General features: G+C 45.0%; 2 protein-coding genes across 3 annotated transcripts in view; one reads left to right on the top strand and one right to left on the bottom strand.

The window, feature by feature from the left end:
- GREM2 (gremlin 2, DAN family BMP antagonist) overlaps positions 1-21465 on the top strand; it is a 98352-nt gene that overhangs the window by 66363 nt on the left and 10524 nt on the right. The gene's annotated exons all lie outside the window — the stretch shown is intronic.
- The window catches only part of FMN2 (formin 2), a 124900-nt gene continuing 111716 nt past the window's right edge, over positions 8282-21465 (bottom strand). For both annotated transcript variants that reach the window (XM_079763485.1, XM_079763486.1), the window contains 2 exons: positions 13438-13519; positions 8282-9672 (listed from right to left, as the gene is read on the bottom strand). In XM_079763485.1, the coding sequence (XP_079619611.1) occupies positions 9646-9672; positions 13438-13519 (109 nt within the window). In that variant the 3' untranslated portion in view covers positions 8282-9645. The remainder of the gene's footprint in view (positions 9673-13437; positions 13520-21465) is intronic.

Genomic DNA, 21465 nt, shown 5'->3' with positions numbered 1-21465 from the left:
ACTCTGAAACGCCATCCGGGGTTCCCGGCTCCCCACCTCTGCCGCTAACACACCCATCTTCACTCGCCAAATTCTGCCTCTGCGGTGCAGAGGGAGACACAATTTGACACTGACGCGGAGAAACTGAGGGAGCAGCAAAGGGATCCGGACTCCACCCAGGAACTCAGTGAGATAGAAGTCCGGGCCCCATAACTGAGTTCACGGGCCCAGGATGTAGGGCAATGCTGCTGACGGGGGTTAGAGTGCCGCCATAGAAATTGGGGTTCTGACTTGAAGGTCTGGGCCCCAAATTAAGGTCTAATCTAGGGATGGGCGTCTGGGACCCAGCATGGAGATCTGGGACCCGGGATGGGGGTCTAGGACCCGGGATGGGGGTCTGGGATATGGCATGGCGGTCTGGGACCCAGACAGAGGTGTGTGCCCGGGATTGAAGTGAGTGCCTCTTAGGGAGGTCAGGGCCCTGGAGGGAGGTCCGAGTCCCGCCATGGAAATGGGGGTCCTGCCGTGAGGGTCTGGGCCCCGAATTAAGGTCTGATCCTTGGATGAAGGTATAGACCCCAGGATGGCATTCTGGGCCCCAGGATGGCGATCTGGGCCCCAGGATGGAGGTCTGGGCCCCGTGGTAGTGATCCCGGCCCCAGGAGTGACGTCAGGTACCCGGATGTAGGTGAAGGCCCCGGATGCAGGTCCTGGTAACGCCAAAGGAATAGGGGTCTGGCCTTAAGGTAAGGTCCCCGAATTAACATTTGATCCTGGGATGGATGTCAGGGCCCCGGAATGGGGTCTGGGCCCCAGCAGGGAGGTCTGAGTGTCGGGATAGAAGTCCGGGCCCCATAATTGAGTTCACCGGCCCAGGATGTAGGACAATGCTGCTGACGGAGGTTTCGAGTGCCGCCATAGAAATAGGGGTCCTGATATGAAGGTCTGGACCCCAAATTAAGGTCTAACCTTGGGATGGGGGTCTGGGAACCGGGATGGGGGTCTGGGACCTGGGATGGAGGTCTGGGCCCCAGATAGAGGTTTAGGTCCGGGATTGAAGTCAGTGCCTCTTAGGGAGGTCAGCGCCCTGGAAGGAGGCCCGAGTCCGGCCATGGAAATGGGGGTCCTGACGTGAGGGTCTGAGCCCCGAATTAAGGTCTGATCCTTGGTTGAAGGTCTAGACCTCAGGATGGGAGTCTGGGCCCCAGGATGGCGGTCTGGGCCCCAGGATGGAGGTCTGGGCCCCGTGGTAGTGATCCCGGCCCCAGGAGTGACGTCAGGTACCCGGATGTAGGTGAAGGCCCCGGATGGAGGTCCTGGTAACACCATAGCAATAGGGGTCCTGGCCTTAAGGTAAGGTCCCCGAATTAAGGTCTGATGCTGGGATGGAGGTTTGGGCCCCGAGATGGAAGTCTGGGCCTCAGGAGGGATGTCTGGGGGTCCGGGGTGAGGTCCGCTCCCCAGAATTGAGTTCAGGGCCCTGGATGTAGTTCAAGGCCCAGTATGGTGGACCGAGTGCCACTATAGGAATACGGGTCCTGCCATTAAGGTCTGGGCCCCGAATTAACGTCTGATCCTGGGATGGATGTCAGGGCCCCGGAATGGGGTCTGGGCCCCAGCAGGGAGGTCTGAGTGTCGGGATAGAAGTCCGGGCCCCATAACTGAGTTCACGGGCCCAGGATGTAGGGCAATGCTGCTGACGGAGGTTTCGAGTGCCGCCATAGAAATAGGGGTCCGGATTTGAAGGTCTGGGCCCCAAATTAAGGTCTAACCTTGGGATGGGGGTCTGAGAACCAGGATGGGGGTCTGGGAATCGGGATGGGGGTCTGGGATACGGCATGGAGGTCTGGGCCCCAGATAGAGGTTTAAGTCCGGGATTGAAGTCAGTGCCTCTTAGGGAGGTCAGGGCCCTGGAGGGAGGTCCGAGTCCCGCCATGGAAATGGGGGTCCTGCCGTGAAGGTCTGGGCCCCGAATTAAGGTCTGATCCTTGCATGAAGGTCTAGACCCCAGGATAGGAGTCTGGGCCCCAGGATGGCGATCTGGGCCCCAGGATGGAGGTCTGGGCTCCGTGGTAGTGATCCCGGCCCCAGGAGTGACGTCAGGTACCCGGATGTAGGTGAAGGCCCCGGATGGAGGTCCTGGTAACGCCATAGGAATAGGGGTCCTGGCCTTAAGGTAAGGTCCCCGAATTAATGTCTGATCCTGGGATGGATGTCAGGGTCCCGGAATGGGGGTCTGGGCCCCAGCAAGGAGGTCTGAGTGTCGGGATAGAAGTCAGGGCCCCATAATTGAATTCACCGGCCCAGGATGTAGGGCAATGCTGCTGACGGAGGTTCGAGTGCCGCCATAGAAATAGGGGTCCGGATTTGAAGGTCTGGACCCCAAATTAAGGTCTAACCTTGGGATGGGGGTCTGGGAACCAAGATAGGAGTCTGGGATACGGCATGGAGGTCTGGGCCCCAGATAGAGGTTTCGGTCCGGGATTGAAGTCAGTGCCTCTTAGGGAGGTCAGGGCCCTGGAGGGAGGTCCGAGTCCCGCCATGGAAATGGGGGTCCTGCCCTGAGTGTCTGGGCCCCGAATTATGGTTTGATCCTTGGATGAAAGTCTACACCCCAGGATGGGAGTCTGGGCCCCAGGATGGAGGTCTGGGCCCCGTTAGTGATCCCGGCCCCAGGAGTGATATCAGGTACCCGGATATAGGTGAAGGCCCGGGATAGAGGTCCTGGTACCGCCATTGGAATAGGGGTTCTGGCCTTAAGGTGCTGTCCCCGAATTATGGTCTGATCCTGGGATGGATGTCAGGGCCCCGGAATGGGGGTCTGGTCTCCTTCATGGGGGTCTGCGCCCCAGCAGGGAGGTCCTATTGTCTGGATAGAAGTTCGGGCCTCATAATTGAGTTCACCGGCCCAGGATATAGGGCAATGCTGCTGACGGAGATTCGAGTGCCGCCATAGGAATTAGTGTCCTGATTTGAAGGTCTGGGCCCCAAATTAAGGTCTAATCTTCGGTTGGGGATTTTGGTACTGGTATGGAGGTCTGGGACCCGGGATGGGGGTCTGGGATACGGCATGGAGGTCTGGGCCCCGATAGAGGTCTCGGCCCGGGATTGAAGTCAGTGCCTCTTAGGGAGGTCAGGGCCCTGGAGGGAGGCCCGAGTCCTGCCATGGAAATGGGGGTCCTGCCATGAGGGTCTGGGCCCTGAATTAAGGTCTGATCCTTGCATGAAGGTCTAGACCCCAGGATGGGAGTCTGGGCCCCAGGATGGCGATCTGGGCCCCAGGATGGAGGTCTGGGCCCCGTGGTAGTGATCCTGGCCCCAGGAGTGACGTCAGGTACCCGGATGTAGGTGAAGGCCCCGGATGGAGGTCCTGGTACCGCCATAGGAATAGGGGTCCTGGCCTTAAGGTGCTGTCCCTGAATTAAGGTCTGATGCTGGGATGGAGGTCAGGGCCCCGGAATGGGGGTCTGGGCCCCAGCAGGGAGGCCTGAGTGTCAGGATAGAAGTCCGGGCCCCATAATTGAGTTCAGGACCCAGGATGTAGGTCAATGCTGCTGACAGAGGTTCGAGTGCCGCCATAGAAATTGGGGTTCTGACTTGAAGGTCGATGCTCAACCACTGAGCCACACTGGCCAGGCTCTAAGGCCCCATTTTCTACAGAGGGCTGTTGGCAAACACTGCTTTAGAAATGTCACTTGTTTCCTCTTCCTTTTGACAAGTCTTTTTACTCATAATAGAAGAAAGTACTTCCTTTTTTTAAGGAGCAGTGTCTAAGGTTCGTTTGTCATCTGTGCCTTCATTATCTGTATCTTTTGGGATTTGAGCCCCAGGATGGAGGTCTGGGCCCCAGGATGGCGATCTGGGCCCCAGGATGGAGGTCTGGGCCCCGTGGTAGTGATCCCGGCCCCAGGAGTGACGTCAGGTACCCGGATATAGATGAAGGCCCTGGATGGAGGTGCTGGTACCGCCATAGGAATAGGGGTCCTGGCCGTAAGTTGTTGTCCCTGAATTAAGGTCTGATCCTGGGATGGAGGTTTGGGCCCCGAGATGGGGGTCTGGGCCTCAGGAGGGATGTCTGGGGGTCCGGGTAGAGGTCCTATGAACCAGGAGGTCACAGTTTGATTCCTGGTCAGGGCTCAATTCCCAGTGTGGGGTGTGCAGGAGGCAGCCAATCATTGATTCTCATCCTGGATGTTCCTCTCTCTCTCTTTCCCTCTCCCTTCCTCTCTGAGATCCATAAGCATATGTTTTGGAAAAGAAAATGGGGCCTTACGATTCTTCATTTGATTGTCCTCCTCCTCTTGTCCTCCTGGGGACTTCTAACCCATCCCATCGTCCCTGCATCTCTCTGCGCTCTGAGCTGTGCCAGTTCATCCTGATGAAGTACCAAGGGCCCGAGCCCCATCCCGACTCCAAGTCCTTGAAGGGAAGGAGTGTGTTTAATAAACTAGGCACATGTGACATCTTCCTAACCACCACCCCCACCCTTCCGATCCTGCTGCAGGGACATCCTGCACGCAGCAAGACCGGGGCCGTGAACAAGGACGCGCTGGCTCCCGTGTGGGGCGCGGGGGTGCTGGGTCCCAAATTACAAATTGGGTGTCTGATCAAGGCTGGAAACTTGACACCTGATGTTTGGAAGTTCAGCAAAAAGGTTGGGGAGTTGTCCAAATATTTACTTCTGTCGTTCTGTGTTGTTTTGCTTTCCGCTTTTGTGTTTGTGGTGTGGTATGTGTATATTTTTAAGTTTCTGTTTGAGTTGAGTAGCCGAACAGTATACAACTCGTGTTACCATAGGCACCACATGTCTGTTTTCCCATGCGCTAGAAGGTGCCCTGTTGGTGGGATCTGTTTCTGGATGACTTCTGGAGTTTGGGATGCTAAATTAAAAAATATATATATATATTATTTCAGAGCGGAAGGGAGAGAGGGAGACAGAGATAGAAACATTCATGATGAGAGAGAAGCATGGATCAGCTGCCTCCTGCACGTCCCACACTGGGGATCCAGCCTGCAACCTGGGCATGTGCCCTGATCGGGAATCGAACCGTGACCTCTCGGTTCATAGGTCGACTTTCAACCTGTTTTTTTTGTGTGTGTGTGTGTGTTTTTTCTTAATATTTTTTATTCATTTCAGAGAGGAAGGGAGAGGGAGAGAGAGATAGAAACATCAATGTTGAGAGAGAATCATTGATTGGCTGCCTCCTGCACGCCCCTCACTGGGGATGGAGCCCGCAACCCGGGCCTGTGCCCTTGACCGGAATCGAACCTGGGATCTTTCAGTCCACAGGCCAACGCTCTATCCACTGGGCCACACCAGCTAGGGCTCACCCTTGTTTTATTGGTAGACGTCTTGCTGCAAACCTGATTTTTGCCAGCAGCCAGGGGAAGGACTGGCTCTTGATTTACCACTTGGGTCTCCTCCCTGTTTAAAAAATAATAATAATAATAATAAACCACATCCAGGGAAGCTTCTAATAGCAATTGGGTGTGTACAGGCCCATCGTTGCAAACACAGGATTTTTTGATCGGACCTAAGGGGGAGACCTCAGCTTGGAAAGCAGACCCCACTGGCTTTGTCTGAGGCCTGCCGCCGTGAGCATCCTCTCTCCGCCTCCTCCGCCCAGACCCACACACGAAAGGGGAGGACCTTGCATACACTTGGTGGCTGGAGTGGCTGATGCCTCCTCTCATTTTCATCCACGACGGAGATGGCATTTCGATTCTTGGCTGCTCGGGGATGATTTCAGAGGGGAGACGGGCTAAGTGCTCCTTCCATCACGCCATCGGAAAGCACGCAACCTCTTCCCGTTGCTTCTGATTATGTAACTGAAGGTGTGTTCCCTGGGGAACAAAACCCCCCAAATACAGCCTTCGAAGGCCGGAGCTCTCTAATTGCCTGGGAGGTGGACATGTCAATGGCAAGCTGGGGTGATGCAAAGGATGGTGGCCCAGGCGTCCCAGTGCTTGTCAGCAACAACTCCTCCTCCCCCTCGGGTCCTCCTACCTCCCGCCCACCGTCACTTTATTTTGCTAGACGTTGTTTTGCTTTGTTTTTCCTTACTTGTCTGGCCTGTAGCTGAATTGATGTTTTTCTTTTTAAATTCCCTCTTTACTGCCCTGGCTGGTGTGGCTCAGTGGATAGAGCGTCGGCCTGCGGACTGAAGGGTCCCGGGTTTGATTCTGGTCAAGGGCACATGCCCGGGTTGTGGACTCGATTCCCCAGTAGGCAGCATGCAGGAGGCAGCTGATCAGTGATTCTCTCTCATCATTGATGTTTCTATCTCTTCCTCTCCCTTCCTCTTTCCGAAATCAATAATAAACATATATATTTTTAATTTTTTAAAAATTCCCTCTTTGCTTCTAATTAGTTCCATTCTTTTAAAGAATGCCCTTAAATTTTTAACTTACATTTAATTTTAGATTTCTGTAACAATGCCTACACATATTCAATAACACCGTCGTTTTTCATCATCGCTGTGAAAACTTACCTAGCACATATACATAGGAGACCAGAGCTTGTACGTGGACTGTACTGGTTTATGGAGGTTTTCTTGGCATACAGTACACCTTGTGCTCTCAAAGGTATCCCATTAAAAGAATAAATTATTGGTCACCCTACTTAAAATAGCACAGCATCTGACATTATTTTACATAATTTCTTATTTGTCTTCCCCACTAGAATGTGTTATAAGGATAAGACATTTTTCTGTTTGTTCATTACTTCTTATATTTTAAATATATTATATTTATTTTACTATATTATGTGCGCCCTGCACGCCCCACACTGGGGATGGAGCTTGCAACCCGGGCATGTGTCCTGACTGGGAATTGAACCATGACCTCCTGGTTTATAGGTCGATGCTCAACCACTGAGCCACGCCAGCTGGGGTTAGCTACAACTCTTCAAAGAAATTATGCTTTCTTTGGGCATCTGAGGACTGTCTTGCCATTTATTTCTCGTCTCCCCCTTCACTTGCTAACTCCTACTCAATCCCTCGAGATTCAGCTTTTTATACTTTCTGAATTGGACATTACAATGAATTGCAATTATTGCTTTACACTCTTTTTATCCCCAACCTGACCTTAGGTTCTTTGATAACATTCCGTTCTTTCCCTGTTTAAATGTTCAGCTGTTAGCACTGTGCCTGGGCATAAAGGAGATGGTAAGCCCATGTGCAGGTGATGAAAAAAGTGATTGTTACTTATATTATGTTGAAAAAATTAGAATAGACCCAAATGCAAAGCTTATTTATGAAAAAAGAAACTTTTCATGCTTCTGTGTTAGCATCACACTTCGTTTTCAGCACGCATTGTGGATATCGAGCCATCTCTCTGCACCATCATTTTTCCTCTGTCTTATCTTTCAACTAGAGGCTCGGTGCACGAAGTCCGTGCATGGGTAGGGTCCCTAGGCCTGGCCGGCGATCAGGGCCGATCAGGGCCTTCCGGCTGTCAGCCAGGGCCTTCCTTCATTCCATGCTGCCCCCTGGTGGTCAGCACATGTTATAGCGAGCGATCAAACTCCCGGTCTCCCGGTCGAACTCCCAAGGGGAAACTTTGCATATTAGCCTTTTATATATATAGACTAGAGGCCCGATGCACGAAGATTCGTGCAAGAATGGGCCTTCCTTCCCCGGCTGCCGGCACCGCCTTCGCTCCTGCTGAAGCCGCCTTTCCGCCTTCCCACGCTGCCCAGAGGCCCAGAGCGGCTGGGGCAGGGCAGCCGCTTGGCGCCTGTGTATGCAAATTAATCCACCATCTTTGTTGGGTTAATTTGTATACTCACTCCTGATTGGCTGGTGGGCGTCGCGAAGGTACGGTCAATTTGCATCTTACTCTTTTATTAGTGTACATAGCCCTTTACCACATATTCTGTACCGAATGAATTTCTGCATCTGATTTCTAAAAGATTTCTCAGACATTAATATGTTGTTGTTCATAAGTGGAAAATACTTTCTTCTTCCAATTACATTAGGAAAACTTCAACCTTTTTCAAAATATGTTTTGATGTAGCACAATAATTATTTTATCTTGGAAAACAAGCATTCATCAAATACTTAACTATTAACCATTGCAAATAAGAACTTTTAGGAATCTTCACACAGAGATAGCCTAACTTGTCTTCCTCCCAGTTTTAAATGTGATGGCTTCATTTTGCAATATCCCTAGGCAACGTGCACACAATGGACACCGGACCTTTGATTACTCGTTTTATTTTCATATAAATTAACATCCTAAAAAATTGAAATAGAAACACTAAATACAGTATTGCACATAGCGATCTTTGTTAAAAGTCCTATATTTTCATTGAAGAATATTAATATACACATTGGAAGGAGGGAAGGAGACAGGAAGACTACAAAACGACAACCAAAAACCCACTATGCTTTCTTTGCGCTTAAACAACAAACTAAGGTGGGAGACCATACTTTACATAAATACAAACTTAGTTGCGAGTCAGAACGCTCTCTTTTTACGTTGCTTCCCACCATGGGCTTGCAACAGCCATAAATTCTCCTCTTTCTCTACAACCATAACCCCCAACCAATATCATTAAAAATCACTTTTACAAACCACACCGACTCATGTGAGACAAAACCATCACCACGCATCATAAGCTGACTCGAAGTACTCTCCGAAGAGTCCTAGATTTATTCTTTTCCCTCCAACATGGAATCCTTTCCTGGGCTCCTTCAAATAATGAATAATTGCATATCCACTTTACAGCTTTGAATCACCTGCCATAACCTACCGAGATGGTCCCAAGGATGTCAAAATACTCCAACAGGTGTGTTTCATTAACAAGTTCTAGGCAGATGCCAGTCCAACGATCAGCCACGTCTGATCATTTTATGAGCATCCCTTATTTAAATTCCTCCAAAACACTGCGTCATATTTTCTTTGTGAGAGGCCATGGCTAAGTGATGGAGTGGCACACCTTTAATTTTCCTTCTTTCTGCTACAGATTCGCTTTATGTTGGGTTTCCAAAGACAGTGTGATAAAAAGCCCTCGATAAACAAAACACTGACTTCTGCCTCTATGAAATGATTGATACGAAAGGGGTTTCCTTCTGCTCTATATTTTCATTTTCTTCCCAGCAAAAATAGGATCATCTTTTTTCACAAATATATATTTATGGGAGAGCCACTCAAAGAGTTGGGAAAGCCTTCCTGATGATAGATCAATGGTACTGAAGTCTTAGGATAGAAAATACAGACGTAGATGGGACACTGATACGACGCACTAGAAATGACATTTCAACCATACATCCGCCACGCGGAGCACTGGTTTCCACTAGCAAGGAGCCTTGCTGTAGAAGGAATGTTCTCAGAAAAGTAAATTTTAGGTTCATGTGTAGCACGTTCAGAATTAATGCAGATACTGCCTCCTCGAACATGCTGTCTCGGTCTATCGGTGTAACACCATCCGCTTTTACAAAAAGAAAAAGATGTCAGACTCTACACGGGTCTCCTGCTTTTGCCCTTTCATAGGAATGTCCAGTGAAGTTCAACCATCAGTCAGCTGTCTAGAAAACACAGAGATGATGCAAGGGGTCAAGAAGAAAATGATCGGGATGATGCTGTTCCCTTCCGGCCTTCAGGTCTGCTGAGCGTTGAGTAAGTGGCTACAGGGTGACTCATGTTCATCCTGCTCTCCTTTGTTCAGGTTTTCATGCTGATCTTTGCTTTCTGAAAAGAAATGCGCCAGAGAAGAGTGACAGTTAGAAACAAGAAGTTTAAAAATGTCTGGAGTTTTTCGAGGAGCCCAAACAAGGCCTTTTCGTTTGGACCAAATTCTCTGGGAAAGGTTAAAGGTCAACCAGCCCATAAAGGGAAAATATATATATATAAGTAGAATACGTTTCATCTTTTAGAATTTTCACCAAGACAAAAATATTGAGTGGAAACCAAGGTTTTAAAATTTCGTTTCTAATTGATGGTAAAGACCGCCAACCCAACTTTCTCATCCTCAGTTTTATGTACACATACACTAATAGGAAAATTGAACGGGCTGTATCCCAGCATGATTGGGGTTAACTACTAAATAACTATTCCTCCTCGTTCAATACACTTTAAATTTGTACTTTAATCAAAATGACAGAAAAGAAAGTAAGCCATAATATACTACTTGTCATTAGTGAAGACATTAGTGGTCATTCTGACACAGAGAAACTGAATGGAAAACAGCTTTTATTTCTCTAATTTTTTGCATTTGGTTATTTATTTAGGTTGCGAGCTAATTAATTATTGTGCTTAGCTAACAGTTCAAGACTCATTGTCCTGCTGTCCGGTCATTTTTAAATTTTATTTTTCAATTATAGCTGACAGTCAGTATTATTTTAGATTAGTTGTAGGTGTACAGTCGAGTGTTCAGACAATCATATAATTTACAAAGTGATACCCCTGATATTTCGAGTACCACACACACTTATTAAGTATTATTGACTATATATTCCCTGTGCTGTGCTTTACGTCCCCGAGACAATTTTGTAACTAACCATTTGTGATTCTTAATCCCTTCACCCTTTCCATCCTGCCCCCCGAACCCTCGTCCCGTCTGGCAGTCTTCAATTTGTTCTCTGTAACTATGAGTCTGTTCCTGTTTTGTTTATTCATTTATTTTGTTCTTTAGATTCTACATATAAGCGAAATCATATGGTATTTGTCTTTCTCTGTCTGACTTATTTCACTTAGCATAATATCCTCAAGGCCCATCCATGTTGTCCCAAATAGTAAGATTTCATTCTTTTTTATGGTCAAGGAATACTGCATTGTATATGTGTACCACAGATTTTTTTTTTTATCCACTCGTCTATTGATGTGCAATTGGGACGTTTCTATATCTTGGCTACGGTAAGTAATGCTGTAATGAACCTAGGGGTGTATATATCTTTTAGTGTTTTGGATTTCGTTGGATCGATACCCAGAACTGGAATTGCTGAGTCATGAGGCAGTTCTATTTTTCATTTTTGAGGCATCTCCATACTGTTTTCCAAAGTGGCTGCACCCATTTGTAATCCCGGTCAACAATGCAAGAGGGTTGCCTTTTCCCCCAATACTTGTGTTTATTGATTTATTGATGATAGCCATCCTGACAGGTGTAAGGTGATAGCTCATTGTGGTTTTAATTTGCATTTCTCTGATGATTCTTGATGTTGAGCGTCTTTTCGTATGTCTGTTGGCCATCTGCATGTCCTTTTTGGAATGATGTCTATTCAGGTCCTTTGCCCATTTTTAAAATTGGATTGTTTGTTTTGTTGGTGTTGAGTTGCATGAGTTGTTTATAAATTTTGTATATTAACCCCTTGTCGGATGTATCAATGGTGAATATTCTCTTCCATTCGGGAGGTTGCCTTTTCATTTTGTTGATGGTTTCTTTGCTGTGCAAAACTTCATAGTTTGATGTAGTCTCATTTGTTTATTTTTTTTCTTTTGTTTCCCTTTTCCAAGGAGATATATCAGAAAAAAAAACTATTGCTAAGAGAAGCATCAGATATTTTATTGCCTATGTTTTTTTCTAGGGTTTTTAGGGTTTCAAGTCTTACATTTAAGTCTTTAATCTATTTTTAATGTATCCTTGTATATGTTTCCATTTATTTGTATCTTCTTCAATTTATTTCTTTGGTGATTTATAATTTTATGAGTATAAAATTATACTTTTGTCTCCTTGGTTGAATTTATTCCTAGGTATTTTTCTTTTTGATGCAATTGTAAATGGGACTGTTTTCCTAATTTCGCTTTTTGATAGTTCATTATTGGTATATAAAAATGCAACTGACTTATGAATATTAGTATTATATCCTGCTACATTACTGAATTCATTTTTCAGTTCTAGTAGGTTTTTGGTGGAATCTTTAGGACTATTTATATGTAGTATCAGGTCATCTGCAAATAGTGACAATTTTACTTCTTTCCAAATTGGGTGCCTTTTATTTCTTTTTCTTCTCTGATTGCTGTGGCCAGGACCGCCATATTGAATACCATATTGAATAAAAGCGGTGAAAGTGGACAACCCTGTCTTGTTCTTGATCTTAAGGAAAACATCTTTAGCTTTTCCCCCACTGAGTGTGTTAGCTGTGGGTTTGTCACCTATGGCCTTTATTATGTTGGGATATGTTCCCTTTATTCCCACTTTGCAGAGCGCTTTTATCATAAATGAATGCTGGATTTTATCAAATGCTTTTTCTGCATCTTTTGATATGGTTTCCCCCCCCCCCTTCGTTTTGTTTATGGGGTGTATCACATTGACTGATTTGTAGATATTTTACCAACCTTTCATCCCAGAGATAAATCCCACTCGATCACGGCGTATGATCTTTTGAATGTATCTGCTAATATTTTGTTGAAGGGTTTTGCACCTATGTTCATCGGGGACATTGGCCTATAACGTTCTTTCACTGCAGTGTCTATATCTGGTTTTGGAATTAGGATAATGCTGGCCTTGTAAAATGAGCTTGGAAGCCTTTCCTTCTCTTGAATTTTTTTTTTTGGAATAGTCTGAGAAGGATAGGTGTTAATTCTTCTTTGAAAATTCACCTGTGAAGCCATCTGGTCCAGGACTTGGGAAGGGAACACAGCCTGGAACTGAAGTCACAACTCGTAACTTTTTCTAAAGAGGGCTATTTAGCCATATAAAAACTTGGGTTGTTTTAATATCTTTTCCACTTAGACTACGCGAGGCTAATCCAGTTGAACATGTTTCCATTTTAAAACCTACCCCAACTTTTCATCTAAAAGAGCATCATTTACTTAGCCTGTGGCACCAAGCGATAATCCCTCGCAACTTTCGGCAAAACATTGGCCGTGTCACGAGGCCATGAGGGAGAACTCATCGTTTGCACTGAGCCCTCTCCCTCCCAGGGTGCAAAACTTGGCATTTTCCTTTTAAGGAAGACGTGGGCAAGGAGGAAACTCAGAACAGCTTGTTCAACTCAGTTTACTGACTGACAGCTGTTAAGCAGCCAACTGTGTAGAGACATTTATGGGGACAAAGCAGCTGGGAGCCCTCTGGTCTTAGCAAAGAACAACTCGGCACTTGGCTTTCCCCCGCTATGGTTCAGATCCCAGTGGCACTAATGCAATTCTCACAGCCACTCTGGGTTCAAATGCAGCCCTGAGCTGTGATCATGTGTAATGAAGGGCGTGAAAGTTCACCCTCCACCCCCATTCCCGCTGGTATACCCATATCCACATAGAAGCACTCAGTAGGTTGTTTATCTTACTTCTTAAGCTTGGATGCTGAATACTGAGATTCATCTTAGCCTCTTGGGCCTAAGGAAAGCCCTCAAGAAGGAGGAATTCTTTAAGTTAGAAGCTCATGATGTATTCAAACTTAAGAGAAAAAAAATCATTAAAATACTCCATGTTTGTCTATATTGATATTTGTATGTCAACACAGTGTTTAAAAGCCAAAGAGAAATCACAGGTTAAAGAACAGAAAAGTGAGGTACTTACAATCCCGGAGTCGTGTCTCGGCTTTATTTTATAAAGCGACTTTCCCTTTTTCTGCCTACACACCTCTTCAGCTTCTTTTACCCTGGGTGGGGAGAAGACACGGGCATTTGTGAATCTGAACAAAGACCTACACAGATCACAGCAATTCACCTTATAGTTGGTGAGCAAGCATCAACTCATTAAGGATTTGAATTATTGGAGGAAAAAATACACAGAGATGTCACCTGACATTTGATTTAAAAACGTTAGAACGGCATGAACAGACTGTTGAACCTCAGAGGGAAGGCAGGGGAGGGTGGGTGGGAAGAGATCAACCAATGAACTTGTGTGCATATTTGCCTAACCTGTGGACACAGACAATGGTGTGGTGAGGGCCTGGGGGGTGGGGAGGATGGGAGCGAGCTGGAAGAGGTTTATGTGGGGGAGGGGAGGGAGGACCTATGTAATACTTTCAACAATAAAGATGTTAAAAATTAAAAAAAATAAAAACATAGAATGTCAGAGCCAGAGGCAAATTCATCCAGGGGTTCTTAACTTGGAATCAAAGGATGCAGAATGGAATAATATACAAAAAGATAAAGGTTTTTATGTACACATTTCATCCTATATTTAAAAAGTCTTTTATACAAGAAACTATATGAAAATGATCTATACACAAGACAGCAAAGAAAAATGCCTCATTTTTCAGGTGCGCATACTCAGATTGGCTCTATTACGTGAATAGGACAGGCACCATAACATAAACCCAGAAGCACTAGAATAATTAAATGAGCAGCATCACGTAAAAACTCAGCAGCTTACTTAAAATGAGTTCAGATTCGTTTTCCACATCACATATAGACCCATGCGTGAAAGTCTAATTCACTCATTGCACTGAATACTTGGGTAGTTTTAAAAAAAATTGAATTTCATCAAGCATGGGAACCAATCACTTCATTGAAAACAGAAAATAGAGAGGGAGCAATAATGACATTTTCATACCACGAGAATGTCTTTGTAAGCACACACGCCAAGGAAAACAGTAATGCGTTTGCCAGAGGTAGCGTTAAAAGAGGATGTTATTTGGAGAGTAAGTGCTGGCTTTGCTAGGGACATTGGGCAACGTCTTAATATCCTGATGCCACTGACCTTGTATTCCCTCAAACAGCACAAGGGATCCATGATGCATCACAGTATTACTATTATTACTACACAGAGCGGTTGCAAAGATTTAAAAAAAATGTATTTAAAATTTCTTTCCAAAAACTTAAAATTCTAGAAACAGCTATGCAGGTTTACTTCCAAGGTACCGTAGGACATCTACAAACTGGAATCCTATTAATATAACAGGGTAGGAAGTAAATAACCTATCAGATTAATGATATTGTGTTTACTATGGTTTACTGTGGGGATGAAAAAAAATGAAGTATTTCTGAAGAAAGTAAAAAGGCCATGACATTTTCATAAAAGACTGTGTGTACGTCTGGAAGACTATTTCGTCAAAAAAAATGGATTGTAAATATCTTTCTTGAGTCCTGTGACAAAGGAGCTAATGAGAGAATTCATTTCCAAGAGAGCTCAGTGAATCTCTGCTCTTAAACAACTGAATGCCACAAATAATCCAGTACAGGAGCCACAGGGCTGATGGGAGAGTTTACCTCAAAGTGCGACCAATGAAAGTAACTCCTTTAGGACATAAGCTGCCTGTGGGGTTGCTATTGTTAGCAATTCCAGAAAAAGATGACACTCCACTGCTAACACTTCTCTGACTTTCCACCCAGGCCATAAATTGCCTTTAATCCTTCCTCCAAACATTTGCAGACAAAAATATGTTCTTTATAGCAAACCATAGTCCCCATCTTCCTCTAAAGCCACGATCAGTAAATTCACAATGAAGTCTTTTTGGACAGGGAATTAAGGAAACTTTTTTCGTAGCCAAAATCCAGCATATTCCCTCTTAAATGGGCCTGGAGCACTTGAAAGCCTTTGGGGACATTTGTAAAAATGGACGTCACACGCATTTAGATCACCAGAGCGTCTTCATTTTCTCGCTATCTTATTCATCTTGTTCTCAAAACACGTTTTTGGAAGGATCCCAGGAAGCCGCGTCTGATGCGCACATATTTAATTTTACACACAAACCCATGCGGCCATTCCTTATGGCAGAGAGGACGAGAACTACAAAGAATGTGCGTCCACGAACCCTCGCAAGATCTTTGAGCTCAGCCATTTATTTGACAATCTTTTATGGAGGAGCAACTCCAGGTCAGGCCCGGGGAGGGGCTCAGTTTGATAAGGACAATGAAACCCAACGTCTGACGGGAGAGAGACGCACACAGCAAAACTGGCCACATGATTTATGGCACAAAGCGCCACCACTGGGTGTGCAGAGCTCAGCTGTGTCCCCGAGGAGGGGTTGGCAGGCAGGGGGTATGGGAATCTTCCTGGAGGAGGGTGACAGCCAAGACGTGTTGCATTTTAGAGAGAATGGAAGGGAAGGAGGGTGACAGGAGAGAGAGAAAGAGAGGCATCAATGTGAGGGAAACACATGGTTGCCTCCCACAGGGAATTGAGCCTGCAACCCAGGCATGTGCCCTTGACCGGAATCGAACTCCTCAGTCTGAAGGCCAACACTCTATCCTCTGAACCAAACCGCCTAGGGCTGCATTTGACCTTGACAAAGGAAAAGTTCTGTAACAGAGCAGTGATGTGCACCAAGAGGTGTTCTCTGGAGAAAGGCAGCTTAGGGCGGAGCATGATGGTGAGAGCCAGGACAGCTATCAGCAGACTTAGTCTTGTGTGTGTGTGTGTGTCTGCTGTCCACAGTCTGTCTGATGCAAGACCCAGCCTTCCCGAACCTCAAGCCCACTGGCTGAGCTAACCAGCCTTTTCATTCTTTTATTTTCAGAGAACTGAGTTTCCCAACTATCTTTCTGGAGATGCTTTCTTAATCTCCTTTCTTAATTATTAAACTTCCCCTCTGATGTTATTTTTCCTCCCAGCGCTCTGATCTTGACTCTGATCTTGACTGTGATTTCATCGGAAATCTCCACTTCACAATTCCAACTACCCTTTCTGTGCCGAAGACTTCAGACCTGCACGTCCAGCTCTGGCCTTCCCAGCCCCACGCTCCAAATCCTGGTGGACAGTACTCTCCTCTCTCTCACCTGGGCCTTGGCTAAGCACATAACCCGTCACCCTCTGAGCAATTCCTCTCCCTCTTCACCACCCCCTCCATGCATATGCAAATAGTCAACAAATTCTGTTAGTCATTATTCTTTAATGATTTTAAAATCTGCCCCAACATCTCTAATTCCATTGATTTTTTTTGTTGTTGTTGTTGTTTTTGTTCATCTTCACCTGCGGCTATTTTTTTCCCATTGATTTTTAAAGAGAGTGGGAAGGAAGGGGAGAGACACAGAGAGAGAAACATCGATGTGAGAGAGACACATGGATCGGCTGCCTCCTGCATGCCCCCTACAGGGGATCGAGCCTGCAATCCGGGCATGTGCCCCGACCAGGAATCGAACCGTGACCTCCTGGTTCATAGGTTGACACACAACTACTGAGTCACTCTGGCTGGGTTAAGACTAAATCTTTTGAAATTCTGAACATGTAAATTATGGCAGTTTAAAATAATTTCTGAAAGGAAACTATTTAGAAAAACTGGCCACATGATTTATCAAATGCTGGGGAACAGTACTATAACTGGACACATTTTGAACTCTATTCAAGGAAAAGTAGTAATGGAAACACAATGGGCTTTAGTGTTCATCTTTGAAAGAGGAAAGCACGTAAGACTGTCCAGAGAAAACACATTCTCTTGATCCTAACTTCTAGGAGGAATTTTTGATGTAGCTCTCAAAATAAGAAATGTGAACTATAGTTAGTACAAATCTAAAAATCCAGAAGACCGAGAAATTTCTCCAGTGGCCTTTAAAAAAATAAAATCCTCCATATAAACTGCGATTAATTTTCAAACCTGAACTTAGTGAAGACATTTCTGAGGACATTTCTAAAAACTCTAGGACAGTTGGCATATCTCCTCGATTATCTCAAACTAGAGGCCCGGTGCACAAAATTCGTGCAAGGGGCTCGGCCCTCGCAGCCCCAGCTTCATCCGGAAGGACGTCTGGAAGGTCATTTGCTGTCCGGTCTAATTACCATATTATGCTTTAATTATTATAGATTGCAATGGTCTCAACTGAACAGCAGTCAGCAAGGAGCTCATCTAGGACAAGTACTGGGAATACCAACAATTCTGTGCTGGTGAAGGAGGAAAATAAATTCCCTTCTGGGATCAGATGAGTAAACAGCAGAGTTCACATTCCACTGTGTAAATAAGGAGACTGAATTATATTCTGTCATACCAGGAGTAGCCTTCGTCCATCATCTCCCACAGGAACTTAACATGGTATCCGAAAATGTCGACAAATCTAGAACATTCCAGTTAGGACTTTTTAAAATGCTTAGATGATGATCATTTAATAGTCATTTTAATATGATATGTATGTTCCTACACACATTAGAAACTTTAAGCTTCAGACCACATTTTTCATCGCTAATTTGAAATCTCTGATTTAGAAAAAATAAATAAAGGTTTGCTTTTCTACCGGATCACGTAGTAGGGACAATTTTCATTCTATATTAGATGTGGATTTACATGGAATTCACAAGAGTAGCTCAACTGAATTGTCTTTTTTTTTTTTTTTAAGTCCTGTAACAATGACCATGTTCTTCCTGTATATACTGAGGATTTTTAGATTTCCTCAATAAAACAGTGAAATGACACTCCCCCGTCACACAAAATGTCATACATGATGGCCAAAGCTATGACAAAATCACATTTGACAGCAAACCTCATCTTTTATTACAAGAAAAATGGTGTTGGTTACTCCAACTGACGTTTTTCATGCAAACATCCTTTTCTATTTACCTTTCCGAAACTGTACCTTTACTCTCTCCACCTGTGTCAAGATATTTCCTGCATCTCAGTGATTTTTATTTTGCAAATGGCTCAGAAAGTTTTTGATTATACTCAGGGAGAGATCAAATTAAGTTTTCCTGGTACTCACACACGTGGTGTATGTTTGGATACTTCTCCAGCAAGGACAATATGTACGAATAGCTTAGATCCTGTTTTTATAAAAGACTTTCTTCGGTGGGGACTTCTAGTTTAGAGAGAGTTTATCGCATTTCCTCCTGGTAAGACTCATAAAAGAGTAAAACAAAGCTACTTGAATCATAATGGCGCAGAATTATGCAAGAGGAAGAACGGCTTAATTAAGGAGTTAGATGTGGGAGATACACGAGGCAGAAATGGGATCAAGGAAACAAACACGCATTAAGGGAGAACAAGGGTCACAATTTTTCCTCTACTGGATTATTCCTCACGGGCCCAAGACACGCTGTTTATCCCACCATCAAAAAAAATTCCTCAATCCACTTTCCCCTCCGGCCAGACCTTTTCTCTGTGACCCTGTCCTAAGGATGAACTCCTCAAAAAAGTTGCCTATAACCCTGGCTGGTTTGGCTCAGTGGATAGAGCGTCGGCCTGCGGACTGAAGGGTCCCAGGTTCATTTCTGGTCAAGGGCACATGCAAAGGCTACCAGCTCGATCCCCAGTAGGGGGTGTGCAAGAGGCAGCCGACCCATGATTCTCTCTCATCATTGATGTTTCTATCCCTCTCTCCCTCTCCCTTCCTCTCTGAAGTCAATAAAAATATTTCCCCAAAAAAAGTCGCCTATCATCACCATCCCCACCTCCTCTTCTCCCATCCAATTCAATCCAGCGTTTGTCTCTCACCACTTGAGAGAGACTACTCTTGCGGATGTCACCAATTCCTCCACGTTCCCAAACGCAAAGGTCAACGCTCAGTCCTCATCTTTCCCCAAGGGGCACGAGCAGCATTTCACCCGGTTCTCTCTCTTGTCCCTCCTGCTTGAAGCTCTTTCTTCACCTGGCCCACCAGGCTACCCAGTCTGGCCCCAACATCCCCAAGTGTTTGGGACACAGCAGTAGATCACAGTCAGTGGTAAGGTGGCTCTGAGTCCCTTTCTTTTCCTTTATTAATAATAAGCTTTCTTCATAATTCCATCACTTGCACTTACTTGTATATGTATGTTTTCCCGAATGATTATATGAGATTGGGAATATCTCTCCATTCACCCATCATCAATCCATCCATCCGTCCATCCATCCATCCATCCATCCATCCATCCACCATCCATCCATCCATGATATTAAAAAAATGCTTTTCCACCTTTTCTCTAATTTGTCATCAATACTCTCTAGCCTCCAGTTCTTGCTATTGTTCTCTGTGCTCTAGTTCGTTTATTTTGCCTTTATAAAATAAAAACATTAGGAAAATCAGAGGCTGTAGGAAGTAAAGCCATGCACAAGCTCTGCAGAATTAAGAGCGCTTCTGTTCTAAAAACAACACACGACTTTCAGACCACATTAACATCCACGTCTAGGCGGACTTTTACAATGAAAGCTTCTGAGTTATCTGAGAGCATCTTAACTGATGCATACTTTTCCCAACTATTTCTCATCTCATTTACCTCCCCCACAAACTTGGAACACTTTAAAGTGGCCAAATGGAATTTCATCAAACTTTCCAAAAATGTTCACCCCCAGGCCATAGGAATTTGAACCAAAAGAGGTTAATTTTTAAAAATAATTCCATCTCATAAAATTAAGATCTACTGTAAATATGCTTTTATTTCTGATGGGCTTTATGTTTTTTAAAATGTAGCTTATGTACATTTATAATGGTCATTAGAATATTTTAAAGATGAGAGTTCGGATTTTTACCTCCTTTCCTTTTCCTCACCCAACAAATTTGTGAGACGGATCTCCATACACTTTGATGCCAAATGAAAACTTCTAGGACTAGAGATTCTCACATGCAAACGTCTACTTCTGGCTTATTTTAAATGCGAAATGAAAGTCTTCGATTCTGACACCAATTCCCAAGTGTGTTTATCCCCCACACCACCAAGCAATTAACCCAGTTCTGACCCCATCTCCTGGAAGCCAGCGTCAGACCCCACAGGTTAAGGGCTCTGTCCCGCAAGACTGCCCCGCCCCCCGCCCGCACTTCCGATGCCAACTGCAGTCCAGGTGGCCACCTGTGCTTCTGGTCAACCAGCTAGAGATAGGAGGTTCTAATAACACCCTCCTCAGGTCCGACTGCTTTGCCAGAATGGCTCACAGAACTCTCCCACTTTACTTACTAGATCACAGGTTTATTATAAAAGGATATCGCTCAGGAACGCCTGACGGAAAACATACACAGGGCAAGGTGGGTGGAAAGAGGTGTGGAGATTCCATGTTCCCTGCGTGCACTACTCTCCCCGAATCTCCATGTGCCCTGCAATCTGGAAGCTCCTTGAATCCCATTCTTGGGGTCTTTATGGAGGCTTCTTTACATGGGCATGAGTGACTAAATCATAGGTCATTGGTAATTAGTTCAGTACCCACCCCCGCTTTCCTGCCCACCAGGTCAACGCAATGAGACTGAAAGTTCCAATCCTCTAATCACAGGGATGGTTCTACTGGCCATCCTTCGGTTCCCCAGAGGCATTCCCAAGTCATCTCATTAAGATAAGCAAAGACACCTTTACTGCTCTTTCCACTTAGGGAATTCCAAGGGTTTTAGGAGCTCTGTGCAGGAATGAGATTGAAGACCAAATGTGTATTTCCTCATTGTAAACCTCAATATCACAAGGCCTATATGGTATGAGAATTCAATATGTTATTTTAAGAAAGAGCAAAATGTCTATAAAACTTAACCTAATTTTAAGTTTTATCATTTTTCAAAGTGATGGTAAATCCACTGTAGATGTCCATATTATAAAAAAGAAAGAGAGAGAGAGAGAGAGAGAGAGAGAGAGAGAGAGAGAGAAAGAGAGAGAAAGAAAGAAAGAAAGAAAGAAAGAAAGAAAGAAAGAAAGAAAGAAAGAAAGAAAGAAAGAAAGGAAGGAAGGAAGGAAGGAAGGAAGGAAGGAAGGAAGGAAGGAAGAAAGAAAGAAAGAAAGAAAGAA

The sequence above is a fragment of the Cnephaeus nilssonii genome (genome assembly GCF_951640355.1).
Source record: "Cnephaeus nilssonii genome assembly, chromosome: 23".
Taxonomy (NCBI): Eukaryota; Metazoa; Chordata; class Mammalia; order Chiroptera; family Vespertilionidae; genus Cnephaeus; species Cnephaeus nilssonii.
Note: the sequence above shows the minus strand (reverse complement) of the source record. Positions and strands in the feature narration are given on the sequence as shown.